The sequence below is a fragment of the Daktulosphaira vitifoliae genome, unplaced genomic scaffold, assembly GCF_025091365.1.
Source record: "Daktulosphaira vitifoliae isolate Bord-2020 unplaced genomic scaffold, ASM2509136v1 Scaffold_4, whole genome shotgun sequence".
In the NCBI taxonomy this organism is placed as follows: domain Eukaryota; kingdom Metazoa; phylum Arthropoda; class Insecta; order Hemiptera; family Phylloxeridae; genus Daktulosphaira; species Daktulosphaira vitifoliae.
In genome coordinates, this window is record NW_026099575.1 from 37,447,230 (window position 1) to 37,470,258 (window position 23,029).

Genomic DNA, 23,029 nt, shown 5'->3' on the forward strand with positions numbered 1-23,029 from the left:
TTCGGACTTTATTTTGTCTTCACGGTGAAAATGGCTACCGTATGCTATTTTTGTGTTAAAATTCTCGATTTTATATTTTAAATTTTTAACTTTATAATGATATAACTTATTGAAAAGTGTATGGATCTACACAATTTTTTTATGAGAAATAATATTTTTTAACAATCCCTCTTTCATTCGACATACTTTATCTTTATTAGGATATTAATAAGGAACTAGCAGATCATGTAACTTTTGGAATAATTTAATTCGAGCCTCCTGTGTCCGTTTTATTATCGGATATCAATTCGAATATTTTTTATGTTTGTAGCGTTACGCTACAACTTTAGTGCCGTTTGTCAGTTGCAAGAAAGTCCGCTGGACAGCGCTGTTTTTTAAATTTTATTCAAAAGAATATAATATAATGTATTTTTTTTTAATTTAATTATATAGATAATAATGCTTGTATTAATACCCTTTTATGTTACATATCATTCCAAACGGGAACTCGCAATTTAAATAAGATATTAAAATGCACATTTATTCATTACAAAATATTAAAAATAAATGATCAGTAAACGTTTAATCTACACTATTCAAGTGATGGGGGCCAGTATAAGGTACACCCTCACTGCATATCTTGTTCTTTTTTTTTCCTGTCTTTTCCACTGTTAAATTAATTGCATTATTTATTGCCGACTACATTACGTGCATACACCGCTCCACCGAGTAAGTTTCTTTATTTCTTTCTTAATATCTTAATCTTTAATATATAGAATTTTCAACGGTGCTTGTAACAACGCGTTACCAAACGTGATCAAAATTTTATATATTCAAATTCTTTTCTAAAATAGCTAGTTTAATCTTCAACGGTGATTATAACCTTCGCGTTATCAACCGTGATCAAGATAACTAGCTTTTTCTAAATATTCCTTTTAATCCTTTGCACCGGTGCTCGTAACAACGCGTTACCAACCGTGATCCAAAGGGTTATACTTCCCTCTTTACCTATATTAAGTAGTTCCTAAAGTAAGACTGATATGATAAGTAGTTGTTTAGTATAGATATATTCGTCTTTTTTAAAAATTAAACAAAATAAGTAGATTATTTGAACAAATTGCGTTGTGGTTTTGTATTATTGATAAATTTAAGTTAAGTAATAAAAACTCAAAAGAGTACAAACGTAGAAACGTTTCATGCTAATAGTTTATTCTTAGCATTAACTGTCAAATATTTAAAAAACTATTCCCATATATTGGATAACAACCGAATATTTGAAAATGTATATAATATATTTAGTAGTGGTCCACAATCATCAATTGTAGTGCGCCTACTTATACCACAAATGATGATAAAATATACTGAACAGGACAAATTTGGTAGGAACGGAAAATGCGATTCAGTTTTGTTGTAAAAATTCGGTAGAAGGCGAAAATTCAGCCAACAATGAGCTCTAGCGACAAACATGTTATTAGAATACAAAATTTCAAAAATAGTGGAGGAATCATGAAAATGTACAAAAACATGTACAATAATAGATGGCACCGTTACTTTAAAATCCCCTCTTGTACGAAAAATGTATAACAAATACAATAACAATACTCATCATTTTGGCCTGGTAAATTGCTAGAAGTTGGAACCGATTGAGATGAAGGATAAATGGATAGATAGAACGATGGATGAACTGTTGTGCAAAACTTAATGACAACGCTAATAATAACGATGAATGGCAAGACGCAGAGACTCAAAATGTAATGGAAAATAATATTTAAAACACACAAGACAACAAAGTTACACAAACGTCAAATATTTATTGAAGGGTAAACAAGATTATAAAATGATTGTCGTACTATGCGAAAGAAGTAAAATTACACAATATACAGAAAAATACGTATGCCGTGTCGAATATAAATTTGAACAGCCATGGAGGCGGTTTAGATGAACGAGCGCCTCTCTAATCACCATACCACTAGTGTTGCCAAATTAAATGAACTTGCATCCACATCTATATCCGACACATATTTTGCAATTGAGCCGAATGGGTTTTTCAAAATTTAGAGATAGCGCCACAATCGTTGAAAGTCACGACATAAGTTGCTTATGTAAATTATTTTATCACAAAGGTACAACCACCGCACCGATAAGAGCTTGTATTTAGATTTATGTATCCACATTTAGATTAAAGCAATCATTTTATAGATTGAATGATTATTTATCGTTAATATTGTTATCCTAAAAGATAAGAATTTACAACAAATAATCATTTTTTTTACAATAGTATTCCCATAATTTTTTACTAGTGTTTTTTCTAACAAGAAGAAAAGTTTTCAAAAAACCATATTTTATGTTGTAAAATAAGTAATCAGCATTCAATTTAAATTGAAACATGGGCTGATCTCAACTTTATTTTATAAAAGACGCATTTAGTTTTTTTTTTTTTGTCTGCTGAAATAAAAATAAGTAAATAGTGAAAATATTGATTAAAAAATTAGTGATATCCTTTTTGATAAATAGTTTAGACTTAAACCTTTGGTGATAGAACCAGTTATTTTACTAAAGGTTCATATTACATCATTTTATGAAAGTATTTTGAAAATTAAAGTAAGACTTACACATACTCTAACTAAAAAATATGTATCTATAATACTAAAATTTTTGTATTTCAGTGGATCAATCCAACTTAAATCCATCTAGACATATATTGACTAATTATGCTAATCAATCATTAGAAAAAAGTAATTCATTGAATTTGCGAACAGACTATGCAACTTTACCATCATCTCAACTTCCATCATCACATAACCATCCTCATAATTTCTGGTCTCAGCAAAACTTTAACAATGTATGGACACAATTTCATACACTAGGATCAGCAACTTCTACTAATTCGATTGCTATTACATCACCTTGTACTACTAATACTTACAGTCCAACTACAAGTTCTAGTATGAAATCGTCTCCTCGTTGGCGATCATTCAGTGTTAATTCAAGACAACGCTCTCCTTATCAGTTTGGAAATACTCCTAGAAATAATCATTCTAGACAATTTTCTTCTAATAATGTAAGTTGTTGTAAATACAATAATGAAAACTATTGCCATAGAAACAATTTAATGTTAAACGCTTAGTGTATATTTGTGAAGCCAATTGATAATATTTGTGACTATTAAGTATTTAATTAAAATCCATGTGCTTCAATTTGTATAATATAATATTGGAAATAATACTACTATTTACATAAAGTGGTATCTTTGAATTAATACTGCATTTACCACAGCCCGTTCTGAAAAATTCTATTACTTTTTTTCTATTATATAAAGTTTGTTACTTTCTTTTTTAAATAATTGGTATAGTTTTGAACTATAAAAGCATATTTGTATTATTTGTCTCTAGAATAAAAAAAACTATAAATATATTTTTTTAGTTCAAAAATCAAAGTAACTATTTTTTAGTCTATTTCTTACAAAATATGTTGATGAGTATATAGCAACTTTAGGATAAGTACTTATTCAGTTACAAACATTTTAATACATAAAGTGGGTAAGTAGTACTAGTGGAGTGTACTAATCTAAGTTGGGTCTTCTCCTTAAAATGTTGTCTACTTATTAATAATTTAAAATTTCAGACAAATAAAAAATTCTATTCTTAGTTTTTTCCATATTAGAAACATACAATAAAAAATGTTTTTAATGTAGTTTAAACCTGTAAAAATTATTTAAAAAAGAATGTAACAAAAAATGTTCAGTGCATCAAAAGTATTAGAATTTGTTAGAACAGTTAGAGCACCTGTATATCTGTTTTTTAGAATGGACATTTTTTTGGTAATACTCTGTCTAGTCAGTCAAGTTTATCAAATCAAAATTGGCAACAATTTAACCCAAGACCTCGATTTACTCCAAGACAAAATGTACGAATAAATAGGCCACGAAGTGCTGTTCAAATTCAAACAAATGGGAATAATCAAGTAATACAATTATCTCAATTTATATACTAATATGTTAATGTTTTAAATTAATTAGTTTAAAAAATATATACATTTTTTAAGTTCTTTGAATTATTTGTTTGAAAGAATTTAAAACTTATGCTTCTAATAAAATTATTTAAATAATTGTTTAAATTTTATCTTATTTAAGTCAAAGTATAATTTAGAGCTGAAGTTGCAAGTTGAGAGTGCAGAATATTTCATACAGCTAATCTACTTATTAAAACTAACCTGAAAATTTTTTTGTCATATAATATTTTATTAATTTTGTTTAAATTAAATTATTTACTCTTTTGTAAACATCTTTTGATATTGTGTATTAAATATTCTATCTTTTTTATTGACTTTTACAAACCATTTAGGTTCATTGCCACGACAATTACTTGCCTTCATCCATCTTTATTTTGAGTTAGTTCTTCTCTGCTATTTACTCCCAACCTCTTTTATAATTCAAACTTGTGGCTAATCCAATAGGGCCTTCAGACTTTCGCATGTCCAGCTCATCTCAGCCTACTACTTTTAAAGACTCAAATTATATTTGTTTCCCTATATAATTCTTCTATTTCTCGATTTGTTTTTAACACAAACTCCTCTCGAGTATTTATGTCTAGGCCAAATATCCTTCTAAGGACCTTTCGTTCAAAATTAGCCAGTCTATTTTCATATATTTTTGTTGTTACCCAAGCTTTATAAGCATATAGTGTTACCGGTCTCACTAGAGCTTTGTACAGCATTATTTTCATTCTCCATGATAGCATCCTTAATTACATATGTATAAAATACTACATTTAATATTTAAATACATTACGTATATTTTACTATTTATATACTACATTTATTATGCATTAAATACTATATTTATCTTTCTTCTTCCTAGGCTTATAGCGGTCCATTCAGGACCTTCTAGAATACTTTTCCACTTCTCTCTGCCCAATGCTACTCTTTATCTAACAAAGAATTGACTTTTTTAGGTCTTTCTATTAAATAAATCCATCACTGGCAGCATCTACCTCTTGGTCTTTTTCCTGTTATCTTGCTTTCTGTGACCTTCTTCATTAGCATACCTAAGGCTTACCAGATGCGACCTGCCCATTTCAGTCTCTTTCTAAATAAGGAATGCCATAGACTCGATTTATTGTACAGCTGCCACAGGTTTTCATTTGTTCTTCTTTTGAATCTATCCACGTCATTATTGTGTACCAGTCGATATATTTTCCTCTTGAAGCTCTGTAATTTCTCCATCTCTCTGGATGCTAGACTAGTCTTGCATCTGTATGTAACTATGGGTCGCATGTATGTACAGTATACTATATTTATTTTTAAAATAATTAGGAATCAAGTTCAGTAGCTGAAAGTAAGACCCGTAAACGTAAACTAAAATCTCAACAATCTGGAGAACCGCAACGAGCTCAAAAACCTTGGAATCGTGAAGATGCAGAGAAAGCGATTGCTGCTGAGATGGAACTTCGTACACCTAAAAATAACCAACAAATAATGATAAGATTTCCGGACCATGAAATAACAAGACAAATTGTACAGAATTTCCATTCAGACATTAAATCTGTACATTTTCATACACCTTGTAACCCAAGGTAATTAAATTAAGGGTCTTTAATTGTTGTATTTACTATTTTTATTTTATTTTGTTAAGTGAACATAATTTAAAAAAAAACAAAATCAACATTTAATAATGAAAAGCTTGAAAACCTTTTTTCATAGCTACAATATTAAATTGTAATTACCTTCCAGTAAGAAACTTGATATTAAAGGAAGAAATAATTTTTTTTTTCTAGGTATTGCTATGTACAAGTACAACCAAATGCAGATATAGAAAGTGTCGCTAAAGAATTAAATGAAACAATTTTTCAACATGAAAAGTTACGAGTGGAAATAAAAGAAAGTCAATTTGAGGAAAAACCATTTCCTGAATGTATTGATCCTTATACGTAAGAGTTAAATTAGAATTCAATGTTTTACAGGATGTAGTAAAAAAAAATGTCCAGTTCTGAAAGCTTTTTGGATAGAAGAGTTCAGGAAGAGTGTCATCATAACTATTAAAATATACTTTTTAGTTGATGTATTGGTTTTCAAAAGTAAAAATTGTGGCTTCCCAAAAATTTGATTAATAAATATTAACGAATGATCTCTTTCAGGGGTAACATGGGATGGTCTGTTTACTGGCCTCATTTAAGTATGTGTGATTTTTATTAGGGGGATTAATTTGAAGAAAAAAAATTTCAAACTTCGTTCACATTACTTATAAGAGGTGAAGATTTAAATTATTCAAATTTACCACATTATACCTTGAAATATTTCGAAAAGTAGCTCAAGGTTTTGAAAATCAACTACATTAGTGTATTGCCACTGATGATCAGTGTATTAAGAATTAAGACTATTTTCGTTTTCTTTTTCAGTTTTTTTTTTTTTTTTTTTTTTTATGTTATTGGTTAAATTATTAATTATTATTTATTTAATAAATAATAAAANTTTTTTTTTTTTTTTTTTTTATGTGTTTGGTTAAATTATTAATTATTATTTATTTAATAAATAATAAAAAACTATGATATCTATGGTTACAAAAAAAAAGCTAAATTTAATAGTGTTTGTTTTATGGATTTTTAAAACCCTAGCATTTTTTTCTCACACCTGTCTATTAATTGTATAAGATAGTTAATTGATTGAGTATTATAAACTCAATTTTAAGTAAGTTTAAAAAATGTTAACAAGATTGATAATTTTTTTTTAGGTTATATCTTGGTAATTTGCCAACTAACATTACATCTAATGCAGTTAAAGATGAATTTCCTAAAGCGACTCGAGTTGATATTGGCTTTGCTAAAAAAATGAAGTATACTAGGTAAAAATATTTAAAAATTTAGTTATTTAATAAAGTATAGTAGACAGTGCTTATTATGATCACATTGGGACCACAAAGAATTTAACTAAATAACAGTGGCGTAGTCAAGGTCTAAAGCCCCATAGCTCCATTAGCTAATTATCCAAATTAGCAAAAATTCTGGCTACTCTACTACCAAATAATCTCACTAAACAAACTTCACATTAAGTTTTAGGAAAAATTAAATCATCAAAAATTAACTAGTAAATTAAATTTTTTATTAACAGAATTTCAAAACCTACTAGTATTGTCAAATATTAAGTGTTATTAAATAATATTCAGATAAAATAAATTTCTTTTTAAATATTTGTCAATTATGCACTGTAATTTTGATTTCTTTATAGTTTTATTTTTGAATTTCTCAAAAATATCTAAATTAGTAAAGGAATTAGCCATATTTTGAACATAATGTTAACATTTTTGTTAAACTTTGAGAGCATCATATACAGAGAGAGGAGCTTCTAATGGTATATCTTTTTCAACTTTTTTTCATTTTCAGAGCTCGGGATAGTTTGATAGATGTTCATTTCTATTGTACATACTGAGCAATTTAAGCTTCTTGATCCCATACACATAAAACCAATCCTTCAGCATTAGCTAACCATCTTCTTCTTTTCCACACTGTATTCTCTTCCTCGACTTATTTTTATTTTTAACAGCAGAACTATCAAGTTCATTGCAATTTTTCAATAATGTGTTAAGAAAATATTAGGAAATTTTTGCATACCCGCTGTATTACATGGACTCATTTTAGAAAGCTTATTGTGTGAATTAAGAAGTGCCCTCTTGTCATAAACAGTTCACGTTTTTTAATTATGATTATTAATGACAAAAACAACTGTTTCGAGTAATAAGAGCACATAAATAACATAAACATGTTTTTTAATTTTAGATGATAATAGGGTAATGAAAACATTAGAGTTCTGCTTAGAATTCAAAAATAAAGCCAGCTTTTTTATACAAAATGTTAACATAAAGGGGATTGTTGATTTTACTAATTAAAATAGTTCCAGTGTATTTATATACAAATGATCAGAACCTGAATCAGGATAGCTGAATAATCATGTTATCTATGATTTTAATAAACAACATCTACTGTACTATAAAATTCTCAACTTTAATTTATAATTGATTATTCTATAGATATGCTTTCATTAAATTTTCAAATGCTGAAGATGCAATTCAAGCTTATAAAGAAAAATATAATTTAGTTATTGATAGTCGATCTGTAGTATTGAGGTTCAGACGTGGCAAAGGAAATGTTAATCCTCCAGGACAAGTAGATAAATTGGTACAAATAATCATAAAATATTTAGATTAATTTTTATGATTTTTGATTAATTGAATTAATCAAAAGTACTATATCTTTTTTAGCCTAATGAAATGAATGAATTTGATACGCATAGATCACCTTTGATAGTAAAACAAGAACCAGAGGTAATTTTATAATTTAACTAATGGACAAAAATTAAAAATTAGACAATATATACCAGTTCTCAATATTTAAAAAATATTATTATTTTACACTTTATATTATTATAACATAACTTTTCTAAAGTATTTATTGTTGTTTAAACACTTAAGGAGTTATTTATTTATAATACTTTTTATGAAAACATTATTTATTATATAACATTATAGAATGACTATTAACATGTTGAAACATTATCAAACTGTTAAAAACGGGTTTTTATTATTTTATGTAATTAACATTTTTTTTTTTTTTTTTTTTTTATGTTATTTTTATCCAAAACTTATTATAGTTATGGTATTCATTTTATAGTTTTATTTTTTCTTATATTTTTGCCTTTTAGTTTTAATACCTTATGAATAAACCCTAATATCTTAGAAATATATAACTTCAACTCAAGTGATTATTAAATTCATTTCATCTTCATTTAAAATCATTTTTATTGATTTTTTTAAGGAAATTCAAGAAATTGAACAATATGATTTACTACCTGAATGTGATGGCCCCGAAATCAATATATCTTGTATTAAACCAGAAATTATTGAAGATGAAGATGATCCAGATGCCATATATGAATCTAATTTGCCATATACAAGCGATTCCAATGTTAAATCTGAATTTCCTGATTATGACGATGAATATGAAGATAATTATTCTTGCGAGGGTGAAGCAGAAAATGTTCCATATACATTTCAAACAAATAAAAATGGTACTGTTAAAGTTGTACTAACAGGGAACAACCATGCCAAATGTATAGAGTCAAGTTTAGATGATATTGCAATTACACCTGTAATGATATTTTGCCACATTTATATAAAAAAATTTAATATAGCATATTTAATTTTTAATTTTTAAAGGTTATTGAAGACGATGAAGATAGAAGATGGGCTCAAAAGGAACATGAAGATGAGTTGGATTCTGATGAAGTTCCTTACTCATTTGTTCATAGTAAACAAAAAAAAGGAAATTTCTGTGATAATACATCATCATACAGTGTATGTATATAAGGTGTTACCTAAATACGGACACTAACTAAATTCTGAAATCTTTAATAAGTTTTTTCCTTTTTGGCATTCTATTTATTTTCACTTATGAATTTGATCATTATTTTATAAAAGTTTAAATTCTAAATAAATATTTTTTAGTATGAAAGTGATAAAAAAAGGATTTTATCCCCAGATAAAATTGAAGATGGGCATCAATTATCTAAACATATTACAAAAAAAAATAAGTAGAAATGCAAAATACAAGTAATTAATTTTTTATCAATTTTTATCAATAAATTATCAATACTATTTCTCTCATTTTAGATTAAAAAAACAAATACACAAGGCACTAAAATGATCAAAAATGTTCATATTTTTAATACTAAGGTCTTATAGAAATGCCACTCCTCAAAATACTTTCTGATTGTATAATTTATGCTTATACATTCTGTGTAGTTTTTCAATTTTAACTTATAAGTTACTTCGCTATTATAGCCGTCCTTAATTATTTGAGATGTAAATAAATAAAACAACAAAAAAACCATAATTTTATTTATTTTTTATGGTTATTGCTTTATTTACTATATAAACATATTTTCTTGAAATGATAATAAATTGCTATTTTGATGAAACAAAAATATTTATTTAGGTGTTAAAAAACTTCTTTAGTTTACTAAAATTTAATTAACTTTATTTAAAATGTTCAAAATTATTAAAAAGTAATTTAGTTAAATTTAAAAATAAAATAAATACAATACAGTAGTAAAAAAATGTAAAATAAAATAGGAAATATTTACAAATGTTGCTACTAACCCTTTCAAAACCAAAAATCATTATTTAAACATTTATAGAATTATTTTATTTTTTTTACAAAAAAAACCCAGGCAGCAAAAGACATTGATTATCAAGTTGTATATAATTTGAATAAACATAATTTAATTTTTTTTTTTCATAAAACCCTTAGTTCTTAGATAACGTACAATTAATGGAACAGATACAAGTGTAATTGATATTCTAAATGGTGCTAACGATTTGTGAATTGCATATGCTATGATAAATTGACTAGCACCTGCTACAATTTTGGTATTTTCATCTGTATTTGACATTCCTATGAAGGATATCCATTGTTGAACATCAAAACCATTGATAATGAAAAAATATATTGAGCCTAATGACATTAAAGATATACCAACATGAAATGCTACTAAAACAAAACCATACTCCTTGGCAGCCTTTTTAAATTTTTCTTTAGGCGTTAAATCCTCTTTGGATACTGTAGAAAAATATAATTTTGTAAAAGATACGGGTAACAAATTATTTTTAATAGTTGTAAAACACCTCATCACTGACTTGGTTTCATTTTGTGATTTATTTGATATGCAATTAAAACTTCTATGGCCATTCCTTTGTAAACGCCTAAATAAACAAACTGGCTTGCTATTGAAGGATGATTTCAGGATCAAGGACACAGAACGAAACATTTCATTAAAATAATAGTCCTTTATTATATAATGAATTAACTAATAAATTTGTTTTGTTATTCTCGAGATTTCAAAACACAGCACTGCTAAACGTGTTCTGAGATGTTAATACATTGTTTATCAAAATATATCTTGATGAAACAAAAGACATAGATTTTTGATATTATTAACTATAAATTTATTCAGCATTAATAGCACAACACGAACTATGATAAAATTGTTTGGGCGTGAGGCCTTATCAGGCGATTCTGTTTTGCAACACATTTTCTGTAGAAGGGGGCATTTATATAATATATGGGGAAAGCACCTTTGCCACGAACTGATAATGCTCCGACATTTACATACTTCGACATTTAACAAAGTAGTAATTGTTACGAACATCTGATACCATAGGTTACCAAAATTACGACGGATTTTACTCAGACATTAAATTTAAAAAAAAACCCAGCACAGTGGGGACGTTGCATAGTTAGGTCCAGCATAGATTTATTCTGACAGTGATTAAAATCACAATCATAAGAAATGCTTCTATGCAAATCTGTAGATAGTGTTTAAAAAATTTATGGACAAAAGCAACATCAACTTCTATTTCCTTAATTATACCCAGATTAGTAATTCTTTTAATTATATATTATATAATTTTTAAAATTAATTGTTTTAAAATTATTATTGATTTTGATTTTTAATATGTTAAAAGAAATCATTTTGAACCTTCTTTTTTTTGTCCTTCAAAGTGAAAGTTTTAATAAAAAAAAAATGAATTTATTATCATAACTTTTAGCTCAACTTGCAAGTTTGAAATTGATATTATTAAATAGAAAAAAAATGAAATTGTTAAGATTAATATGCAATTAGGAAATTTTATAATTACTATTTACAGTACATTTATCAGAAAAGTTAGATTTTTTTTACATTTTTCTCGTAATAGATCACTTAAATAGAAATCATAGTAATCATTTCTAATTAACTTTTGGTGTGTAAAAAGATTCTCCAATGGAAATTTTTAGAACTTAATTAATTTTGATTTACTTTAACTAAAAGAACCAATAAAAAAAAGTTGTTAAAAAGATTTACTCAATTGAGCGTATTATAATATTTGATTATAATTGTAAAAATCCATCGTTAAATTCAGGTGAAACTAAAAATAATTTTTTTTTATATTTATGATTTATATAGCAACATGTTACCAACAAAATTGGAATATTATAGACTGGTAATAGCACACACAAATAAATTTAAAAAATTAATAAATTACAAAGTAAAATTATTTACTATTGTAGTTGAATACCTTTATCATATCAAATATAATTCGAAAATAAATTAAGAATTAATAATAAGAATATCAGAAATTAATGATTTTAATTGTTTGTATGGAAAAAGCTGGTTAAGCTACTTTTTATTTGAATAAAGAATATTTTTTCAATTTTTAAGAGTAATAACTTAAACTAAATACAAATTGTAATAATTTGACGTATTGTTGCAAAAAGTAGGTCTAGTGAGGGTTGGCAAAATGAATCGTAGCCACAAAAAGAACCACATAGTAAAATAATATTAACATGAATATCAATTTCCTCTCGCGAGAAGAGACTATAGTAATAGGATTCTTTATATTTATTGAAGTTATTGAATCTAAATGAGATAAATATCAAATGATTTAAAAATTTTATTCTATCTCAAAAAAAATGCAAAATATTAATTGGTACTGACGGATTCGAACCTCGTATCCTTAGCGCGAAGGACACAATTGTAACCAATTCGGCAACTGTTCGTTGCTCTCTCCGCACGAAAAAATAGCTATTTAAGCCAACTCAAATTTAAAATTTACTTTTTCGACTTTAAAAAAGTAAAAAAATTTAATACGTTTAATATCTTGTCTTATGAACTTTATTCTATGTCAATTAAATTATATAATATTCATGAAAATCAGTGTATTCCCCTAATAAGATTAATGTCGAATCCTATCATCAATGAAACGTACCCCTATATTTTTTAACTAAACTAATTAAATGTTATAATATTAATGTGCTTATAATGTTATAATAAGCACTAATAAGGCGAGATAAAAAAGATTTTATGTCTGAAAATTGGAATCGTTCTTCTTTCCCCTCCAAAAAAAAAAATTTAAGGGCTCACACCAGTTATGTAACGGGTTGTTTTAGTTCAAAGCCCTCTTTCTTACCTTTATGTACCTTTTTTATCAAAAGTCGGATACATTTCGGGGATCTTTATTATAATAATTATTCGTTAATAGACAGTAATCAATTATAACGCTATTTTATTATATTAATTAATATTTATTAATTAGTGATAAGGGTTATATTTTTCCATCAGTTATTATATTGCTACTATATTCATCTACTCCGAAATTTGATAATTTTTAATTCGATTTCGCGAATAATCGGTATCCGGAGCTAATTTCATTCGGAGCAATCAATTAATAGTCCTATTCGGAGTATTCATGGTCTTAGTAAAATCCAAATTTTTGTAACCCTATATTCGTAGTAAATGTATTCGGAGGATTTTTTTACAGTGACGGAGTAAATGAATGTCTGGGCATCATCAGTTCGTGGCAATCTCCGTAACCCTTTATATATGTATTCAAAGTGACCCATTAAATATAAGACATTCATTTTCTTGTAAACGATTGTAAATTAAAAATGTTCATAAATAAAAAAATTCTACAATAATATGTAGTTAAATCAATATTTTTCATATCTTTAGTTTAATTATATGATAGAAAAAAAAATTTAATTTGTTTTATATTTTTATTTGATAAAACGTTCTTCTATTGTTGATTATTAAAGTTTAACGATTTGACCAATTTTCCAATGATTAATTTGCTTTTGAGCATACAGTAGTGGTTATTTCTTCATGATATACATAAACTGGAACACGGAAACAATCTGCTCGACAAAAATTACACAACAAATAACCACTTCCAATGCCTATCTCGATGTACAATATTTTGATAACATAATGCAATAGTTTATATTTTCGATATTTATTATAAGTTAATTAAATAATTAAACCTTAAAAAACATCTAGACTTGTTATAAAGACAGCGTATTATTTTAGTCAAATGTTGTGGTCAAGTAATTTTTAAATCGGCTTTTAAAAGATAAAATTATTTTTTGTAGTATAGCATGATGAGATACAGATTTCCTCCAAATCATGTTCAGAAACCGTCCCTAGAAAAGACATGAGAGTCAATCCACAACTTTCATTAACTAGGAACTATAAAAGCCGCAAGGCTTTACTTACAAAATAATCCACTGTTCATCTGTATGGTCTACACTGTACAAGTTACAATTTTACCATTCATTTTTATGCATATATGAATGTTTATTATAAACTATTTATTTGATAATTGTTTACGTTATATTCTTTTGAAATATTATTTATACATCTAATAAGTCAACTGAGTTCTATTATTTATTTCAACTTGCTGTTTTTACGGTTACAACCAGAAGCATTACTGTCAAAGGTTCTCAAATCTGAGCCCAAGAACAAATACAAAAATTCTTGCGGGTCAAATATTTAGTCTGTAAAAAATTTAAAATAAATGCTTTAACAGTGGGTGGTTTTGTAAATAAAAAAGTGTAAATTTAAATTACATTTTTAAGAAAATGACGCACATTATAATATTTTTACAATACAGGTTATTCGTTTTTACTGCAATTTATGCATTTTCATTGTTATATTTTAAAAGTTATCTAATATTTTTTGCAACTTAATTAGTGACTATTTAATAGTGAACAGTATTTTTTTAACATTTAAATAAATACAGGTGCGGCATAACTGTCTCCCTATTTTCAATACGATCTCGTTAAAAGTTAGAAAAGTTAGGATAGCGTAAGTACAAGCGGCAAAGTAAACAGTTTTATCTTGAAACGGATTTAGTCTGAACTATCATGTGGACCGATCCACAGCGCGCTTTCCCCGTGGAAGTGTACATCCGCAATTTTTTTTAGTGACGAGGCACTTTTTTACTTGTCTGTCAGCGTAAACAAGCAGAACTTCTGTTATTGGTGTGCCGATAATCCAAGAAAGGTACACGAAAAGCCTCTGCATTGTGAGAAAGTCACAGTTTGGTGCGCTGTGTCAGGAATGGGGATAATCGAATAATAAAAGACGAAATAAACTCGTGAAATTATAAAAATATCACATTATATGTGGGTTTTTCTCGTTATGTAATCGTTTAAACTAAAAATAAACTACATCACAGGACTCCCAGTAAAATTTCATTAAAAATATATTACATATAAAATAAATATTATAAATAATATAATAAAATAAAATTTGAAGTGGGGGAACCAGAAAAACCACAATTTTGGAGATAGGACATTTTAGTTTTTGATTTCGCTATTTTTAGGTCCTACTGAATATCATCCTACTACTCGTGACATTGAATTTACTAACACCTTGTATAATCGTGAAGTCAGAAAAAAAATTATTTTTAGTCATTTATATATTTTAAATCATAATAAAATATATTGTTAAGTAATTCATTTGTTAATGAAAAGAGTTAAATTTATTCAATCTAAACACACACTGTTGATTAAAAAAAAAAATAAAAAATTGGTATTCATAAATTTAAATAAGTATAGTGTATAATAATTTAAAGTATTTCATATTATTTTTAGATTCGATACAAAACTGAGAAGGTATTAATTTTATTATGATGTTTTTTTTTTTTTGTGTTTGTTACCACTTTTTCTCAGCTCTTACTCAACTGATTTCTTTCAACGATACGTCAAAAGATCACAAATCGTATCTAGCTGAAAACATTACACACAAAATTTGAAAAAAAAATTCCCTCGTTTTCCGTAAATGGGAGAAATCTAAAAAAAATTACAAATTTAAAAATCGCTAATTTTTGACATTTTTACTATTTTTTTTTTTTTACTTAAAAGTGCAATAAATTTTTGAAAAATGTATGGATCAATACAATTTTTTTTATAGATACATGAAGTATTTACCAATCATTTTACATATTTTTTTTTATAAATCTGACTTTTTTAATTTTATTGACATTCAAATATATATTCTGAATACCTTTTCAACCATTTCTTCAAATACTTATTGAAAATATAAAAAAAAAGTATTTTTTACAAGATTGATGAACTCATTCACTTTTGCTTATAAAAATTAAAATAAATTTATTAAAAATATTATTTTTTAGTAATGGAAAAAATTAATTTCTCAGTATCGATCAAGTTTATTTTACTAGTAGTGTACTTAGTCCAAACTGAAAGAAAATTTCTTTATCTTTATAAATTTAATGAAACAACGATTTACTTGGTCTACAAAGCATTTAATAATATTTATTGGGCACTAAATAATAATGCCCAACTTTTATATTTGTGTATTTTCAGGTTATGACAAAACTTAAAAAAAATATATATAAGATATTTATGTCTTTTAATTAGTATATTTTATAATGCATAAGGTTTTAGGTGATATAAATTTATTGACTATTGCAAATCAAGTTTTAAATTTAGACTATTAAGTAAACCTAAAATTAGCTAAATTTAAATATCATCAACATATAAATAAAAATTAAGTCATTTTCAAAAACTTAAATACTTCAGTAAGTTTTTGCTAATACTTACTTTACATACTTAGTAAGTAAAAATCTAAAATTAATTTTATTCAAAATAACACAACAAAGTTTATTTTTTTAATATTTATTTTTATACTATTTTTTGCATAAGTTTGGTATGTTTATACTCTACTTTAATTATTGAAAATGGTATAGAAATTTGGAAGACATAAAATAACAATATTTAAAGGTTTCGTTTTAGATATTATAACTAATCAACCTCAAATAAAATTATACAATTATTAGATAAATATTTTATCTATCTATATTAATTATTAATATAATATGACTATTATTGATAATTCCAAATTACAAAATTTCTCACTAATGAACAAAAATAAAATCATTATATAAGACTAAAAAATGTATGTTATAAAGGAAACAATACTTTAAATTAAACTAATTTTCCAAAAATTGTAACATTTGGGTTTTGAATATCACTAATACTTTGAATTAATTTAAGTTCTTTGTTAAACATAAAGTTCTTTGGATTAGCTTGTATTATATCTGTAATTACATAAATATTTAATAAAACAAATTATTATACAAAATATTTGAGGGTTTTGTTTCAAAATAGAAGTAGTGCCATGTTTAATAATTTTAAAATTATCATTCTATTCTTAAAGATAATTTAAAATGGGTTTAAAACATTTTACATAAACACTGCTAATAAAAAATTTTACTCTTACAATGAACAGTACGTTTTAGAACAGCCTGAATAGTAGCAATAGTTTTTTCCATAGATTCTTTCAAATTATTATTATTTAATGACATCCATAGTAATAATAAAGCAGCAAACAAATCACCAGTACCAATAAATGAATACTTGATGTAAGGTATGTCAATTTCTACAATATTTTCACCTGTGATTTAAATAAAAATTCGAAATTCAATAAACTTTCAAATATTTAATGTTTATAAGAAAACACAAAAGGATATAATGATATTACATTTAAAATAGAAACTTTAAGAAGACTCTTGTGTATCTTCCCTTTAATTACTTAAATAATAAAATATTTGGGAGTTTAAACCCTAAGTATATTTCTAAAACTAATTACATAAAAAATGTAACTTATTTAGAATATTTAAAACAAAATTATTTACTTCATAATTTAGTTAAGATCTGTAAAAAAATACTAAAGACCATCCAGAAAATGTTAATTTTTAGATTGGATTAGGTCAATTATAAAGTTTGAAGACTTGTACAATACATTTGAATATGTTTAAAAAATATATAATTAAATTATAAAGATACAATTAAAATCAAGTAAAATGCATGATACCTACTAAAAATACTTTTTCCAACTGACTTCAAATTAGTTTCACTATGATTGAATGAAGAAACTACCACAGTTTTACAACCCAAGTTTTGTAATATTGTAATGGCCTCATTTATATCTTTTACAGTATTAATAATTTTACCAGATAACAATCTATTGTTATAAATACAAAAACATATATATATAGTTATCAATAATTAATTATATAAAAACAGGATTAAATCTTACTCAAGTTCATATTCATTGGGAGTAATTATATCAGTTAAAAATATTATTTCATTTTTATAAACATCCAACATTTCTTCAGGTACATACATTTTTTTGTTATCACCCAATACTGGATCACAAACTGTAAATATAAATATAATAAAACTACTGAAAATAAATAATATATGAAGAACAAGAACACAGAAAATTGTTCTATGTATATTTATTGGAATAATTACAGTTTTTGCGAGGAGGTATTCATTCAAAAATAATAAATTTTCAGGACACTAAAAATTAAAAAAAATTATAAATAAAATTTATTAAATTCAAATACAAAATAACCTGTTTATTGGAAAAAAACAGTGATTCCACTAAATGAAGCACAATATTCTAATCAATAAATAATTTTAAAATGATAAAATTGATTTGAAAATCTACTACTCAACCCAACTATTCAAAAATTTAATAAATTAATATTAAAAATACTTTTACTTTTAATAGTGGATATACAATATGAGCACTATGTGTAAATTCATTTACACATTGAAGTTATATCTATTAAACATTTTGTTGTAAAACAAAGATTTTTTCACAAAAATAAACTAAATTCAGAAGAATTGATGACTGGAAATTAGATAGTTTCTCAATGACTATTTTGTTGTAATATATATATATATATATTAAAACCTCCTTTTAACGGAAGCTTTTTTCTGTTAAAAGAAAGTTTTCACCTAATAAAGTTCTGTTGAAAGGAAGTTTCAGTGTACAAGAATTAGTAGCAAAAGGTTAGATCAATGTTACATTTTCCTGCAGTTAAAATTTTTTTGTAATCTGTCCCTGATTAAAAAAAATATTTTTTTTTTATAATAATCAATATTTTTATTTTTTATTAATATATAAAAAAACTTAACAATATTACTATAATTATATTATAATAAGGAGAATGGACTTAGAATTATTGACTGGTCAGTGCTACTAATAGAACTGACTGACCAGTGTTGTTTAAAGAAGATAAATTGAAGTTGTTTAGTCACACTCTACTTAAATGAAACAAACAAATAAAACAAATCTTCTAAAGCCATTTCTTATCTGCAGTAAAAATAATAGTAACTCCTAATGATATTTTCTTTTTTATAGATATATTTCATTTTTAAGTTATCTAAAAAAATAAAATACTATAACTTACCAAATATTAAATTAGGGTTTTTTTCTTTTAAAATTTTATAAACTTCAGCCACTTTTGATAGAAATTTTGGACATCCAATATAACCAGTCAACAAATGAGAGTAAAAGTGTATATCGTTTTCAACAAGACCAGACACTAATTCCACTAAAAATATAGATAATTATTAAAATTTCTACTTTTTTTAAATGTAAAAATATATAAATGACTTTATAATCTAGTTTATACTCATACTTAGGTTTTGTTCATTCAACACTTGACCATAAAACAATTTATAACCGGTATGATTTGAAAGTTGAACAGAATTGATGGCATCAACTTCAAATCCCATAACCTAAATTAAACAAAAATTAAAAATAACTTTAAATAAACAAAATATAGATGATATCTGAAAATAATTGAATGAATCACTATCAAAAGAAATGCTTTGATACAAATCTGGAGATAGTGTCTCTTATTTCCTTAATTATATCCTGATTAGAAGTTTTTAGGTTTATAGTATAATTTATGAATAAATATTTAATAAATTTGTTCAATTTTGACAACCATTTAAANTAAACTTCAGCCACTTTTGATAGAAATTTTGGACATCCAATATAACCAGTCAACAAATGAGAGTAAAAGTGTATATCGTTTTCAACAAGACCAGACACTAATTCCACTAAAAATATAGATAATTATTAAAATTTCTACTTTTTTTAAATGTAAAAATATATAAATGACTTTATAATCTAGTTTATACTCATACTTAGGTTTTGTTCATTCAACACTTGACCATAAAACAATTTATAACCGGTATGATTTGAAAGTTGAACAGAATTGATGGCATCAACTTCAAATCCCATAACCTATAGTATTATAGTAAAATTAATACCTTTTCAGATTCACATTGAAGCTAAAAGAATGTTATTTTTAAAAATCTTAAAAATAACTTTATTTTCTAATGGAAATGGAGGATAAATAACCATTTTAAAGGTAAGAGTAAAATTTTTTCAGAGGTCATTTATTAAACCTACATATAAGACCACAAATCTAAATTAATCAGACATGAATTATACCTATTTGGGGAAATAAAGCCAGATTTTTTGACATGTCGCATAAAAAAAATGTTCATAAAAATCGTTAACAAGTTTTTTTTTTTTTAATTATTTTATCAACACTATGATCTTTTTATAATAGACCCTTATTACTTGTGGGCCAAATGAATATTCCCCTTTAATCCAAAAGACTGAAATTAACCAAAGTACCTAATACAATAATTATATATTAATATAAGAGACAAACTCTATTCCATAACATGCCTTATATAAAAAAAAGTCAAAACCACTATTATGAAAAATAAAAACTAAATTAAACGATCAAAATCATCCAGACTATTTGGGTTTAATGTCCTCCCAATAACATTTTCAGTCCAAAACCAGGAAGATTATAATTATTTGTATTGAATATCTATAAGTCTACAATATATACTTTTTATACCAATATTGGCATATTATATTACAAAATATGTAAAATTGATACTCGGAACACAATAATACATATTATATATATTGTTCACTAAGTATATTTACTTCCGTATTTTGTTTTTTTTTTTATTACTTAACAAATTAAATCATGAAAAATATAATGCTATCTCATCAACAATTCAATGTCGTTCTAATTTTTAAGCTATTTCTAATTTATATATTTATAAAACTCAATTTCTTTAAATAAAAATACATATCCTAGTAATATAACTATTATTTATCAATATAATATACTTGTAAAGGGAAAACGGCACTTTTGTTCCCTACATAACCACTGACTACATGACTTTGAATAGACAAAACTCTTTTTGGCAATTCCATAATGCAAATCTTCTATATATACTATAAAATCATATATTATACATTTAATGTTTGAATATATTTATCAAATAAAAATGTTATTAATTTAAGCAATAAAATAAAAAAACTATTACAAAATTTAAAAAATATTATGACTATTGGAGTTTATTCACTATCTCCTCCATTTAACCATCACAAGATTATATTCATTATAGGAAATAAAAATATGAAATATACATCCTTTATATGTTAAAAACACATCATAGTAAAAATACCATTCAGCTTTGCATCAAAGCTTAAAATACAAGAAAATTAAAGGTAATAAGTAACTACAATGTCATAATATTAAGTTTAATGCATTAATTATTAATTAATTGGTGATATTATTGTTCCTAATTCTTTGAATTTCAGAAATAATATTTGCTTATTATTCATCTTGGTTGAATTTTAACCAAAATATTAACATGATGAAATGACAATTCATAATTAAATTAGACAAATAATTAGTGAAATGATAAAAATAATAACTAAAACTTTTTAGATTCTTTGTTTATGATTTAATTGGACCTACTGATGCAATAGAATATGTTAACTATTTGCTAATACCATCAAATTCGTTGAGGAAATAACGTAATCTTTACGCCGTATAATATTTAACTTGAATATGATAGTACAAAATGATCTTTGTTTAATGTAAGCATCAATTTCATACAAGTTATCGTAATAATTTCATAACGTTATTTATAAATTGTGAATATCATTAATTATATTACAGAAAATATTGATAAATGAAGGGGAAATTTATTTAATACACTTTCATTTCATCCCATTTGTAGATAAATTGTGATAACTAACAAATGGGTCGGTACTCGTGTAATCGGTCCAAAGTAACGAATACATGGTGGAACGAGTAGGACCGATTACACTATCGTTCCGCTGGTACAAAATACAGTTGATCCCCAAATGATAACAGTAATGACCTAAGAGCATAGATTAAATACATATAGATAGACCACGCCGTACACAATTTTGGCAGTCCAATTTTTATCATGAATGGACGCAGGGAAACGATGCACTGGACGCAGGCGATTATGCTGATAGATAGCGTAAATTTTGAGTGCTTCTATTGGTTGAAATATACGTGGTATTTTATATCTTTAATAATTATTAAATGAATGTATGATGCACATAATTAAACTGTTATTGTTATGCACGTTAATTGCATTTTATGACATAATGTAAGGTTATTTATGATTTTAACTCTTTGTAATTATTTTTCATTGAAATTTTATTTAATTTTTTATTTTAATACTATACTAAGAATCCTTAACAGGACTTTGATATAAAATGTGGTATTACAGTACAAGACTAAACTGTTGGTCTCTAAATATTTTTATAAATTATTTTAAACAGAAAGCAGTGGCAGATAAATTACTTTGTAATTAGGATGAGTTGAAAAATCTTTATGATAAAAATCATCATGTGAGCTGTGCCCCAATATCACAAAGCTTTTATATTATACTTATTTTGTATTTGTATTACTATATCAAGATATATAATAATCACATTTAATAGTCCACAATAATAAAATATATTATTATGGACTATTAGATGTGCATACATGGCTTTCTTTTTATTAAGTCCGCTTCAAATATTTCATTTATTTTAGAATAGTATCCCATTAAATTTACCTACTTATGTGGTAACCAATTGAAACCAAATTTTCCAGGGATGCCAAATAATAAATAAAGTGGGTGTTCGAAGTCCAATTTGACAACGCGGATAAGTGTTGTCAGGAAGAGTCAAAATAATAACTAATTATAATATAACATTCACTGATAGAACACTGACCACTGAGAAGATGGTCAAGTCTCTTTTTATATTTACATTGTTCATTAAATAATCATTAAAATATTAATACTATAATACTTTATAGTAATTATAATGTTGCATATAAATTCCTTAAAACTAAAATTTACAAAATAATTATGGGTTCACGACACCATCACCCTTAAAGAGAAATAATATCTAAAATATTATTTCAAAAATTTTAATACATAACACATTTGAGTCACAATAAGATACACAGCAAACTGATATAAGTTAATACAAAACAATAATACATAGAATAAATAAT

General features: G+C 25.4%; 3 protein-coding genes across 10 annotated transcripts; 1 reads left to right on the forward strand and 2 right to left on the reverse strand.

The window, feature by feature from the left end:
* The first annotated feature begins 596 nt into the window (after positions 1-596).
* LOC126905393 (uncharacterized) lies at positions 597-9,577 on the forward strand. 2 transcript variants are annotated; one of them, XM_050685040.1, is made up of 11 exons: positions 597-708; positions 2,646-3,040; positions 3,784-3,942; positions 5,293-5,552; positions 5,754-5,906; positions 6,707-6,817; positions 8,000-8,147; positions 8,231-8,293; positions 8,784-9,116; positions 9,185-9,322; positions 9,473-9,577. In XM_050685040.1, coding segments are annotated over exons 1-11 (1,851 nt in total). In that variant the 5' UTR covers positions 597-707; the 3' UTR covers positions 9,563-9,577. The 2 variants fall into 2 exon arrangements, with proteins under 2 accessions (XP_050540997.1, XP_050540998.1); XM_050685041.1 differs by lacking the exon at positions 597-708 and adding an exon at positions 2,101-2,580.
* A 70-nt stretch (positions 9,578-9,647) lies between these two features.
* LOC126905413 (protein FAM210B, mitochondrial-like) lies at positions 9,648-11,022 on the reverse strand. 2 transcript variants are annotated; one of them, XM_050685085.1, is made up of 2 exons: positions 10,664-11,022; positions 9,648-10,586 (listed from the first exon to the last, which is right to left on the reverse strand). In XM_050685085.1, the coding sequence occupies exons 1-2, from the start codon at positions 10,713-10,715 to the stop codon at positions 10,249-10,251; spliced, it is 390 nt and encodes a 129-aa protein (XP_050541042.1). In that variant the 5' UTR covers positions 10,716-11,022; the 3' UTR covers positions 9,648-10,248. The 2 variants fall into 2 exon arrangements, 1 of the variants encoding a protein (XP_050541042.1); XR_007703994.1 differs by having other exon boundaries at positions 10,363-10,586; positions 10,652-10,792.
* Positions 11,023-16,681: 5,659 nt separating this feature from the next.
* On the reverse strand, positions 16,682-21,724 carry LOC126905406 (pyridoxal kinase). Of its 6 annotated transcripts, none has more exons than XM_050685075.1 (8): positions 21,027-21,226; positions 20,827-20,934; positions 19,301-19,400; positions 19,070-19,213; positions 17,905-18,025; positions 17,684-17,829; positions 17,086-17,259; positions 16,682-16,903 (listed from the first exon to the last, which is right to left on the reverse strand). In XM_050685075.1, exons 2-8 carry the CDS (start codon positions 20,911-20,913, stop codon positions 16,791-16,793), a joined length of 885 nt encoding a protein of 294 aa, XP_050541032.1. In that variant the 5' UTR covers positions 20,914-20,934; positions 21,027-21,226; the 3' UTR covers positions 16,682-16,790. The 6 variants fall into 6 exon arrangements, with proteins under 6 accessions (XP_050541032.1, XP_050541028.1, XP_050541030.1 ...); XM_050685071.1 differs by lacking the exon at positions 21,027-21,226 and adding an exon at positions 21,499-21,724 and having other exon boundaries at positions 16,683-16,903; XM_050685073.1 differs by lacking the exon at positions 21,027-21,226 and adding an exon at positions 21,464-21,724 and having other exon boundaries at positions 16,683-16,903.
* Positions 21,725-23,029: the final 1,305 nt, after the last annotated feature.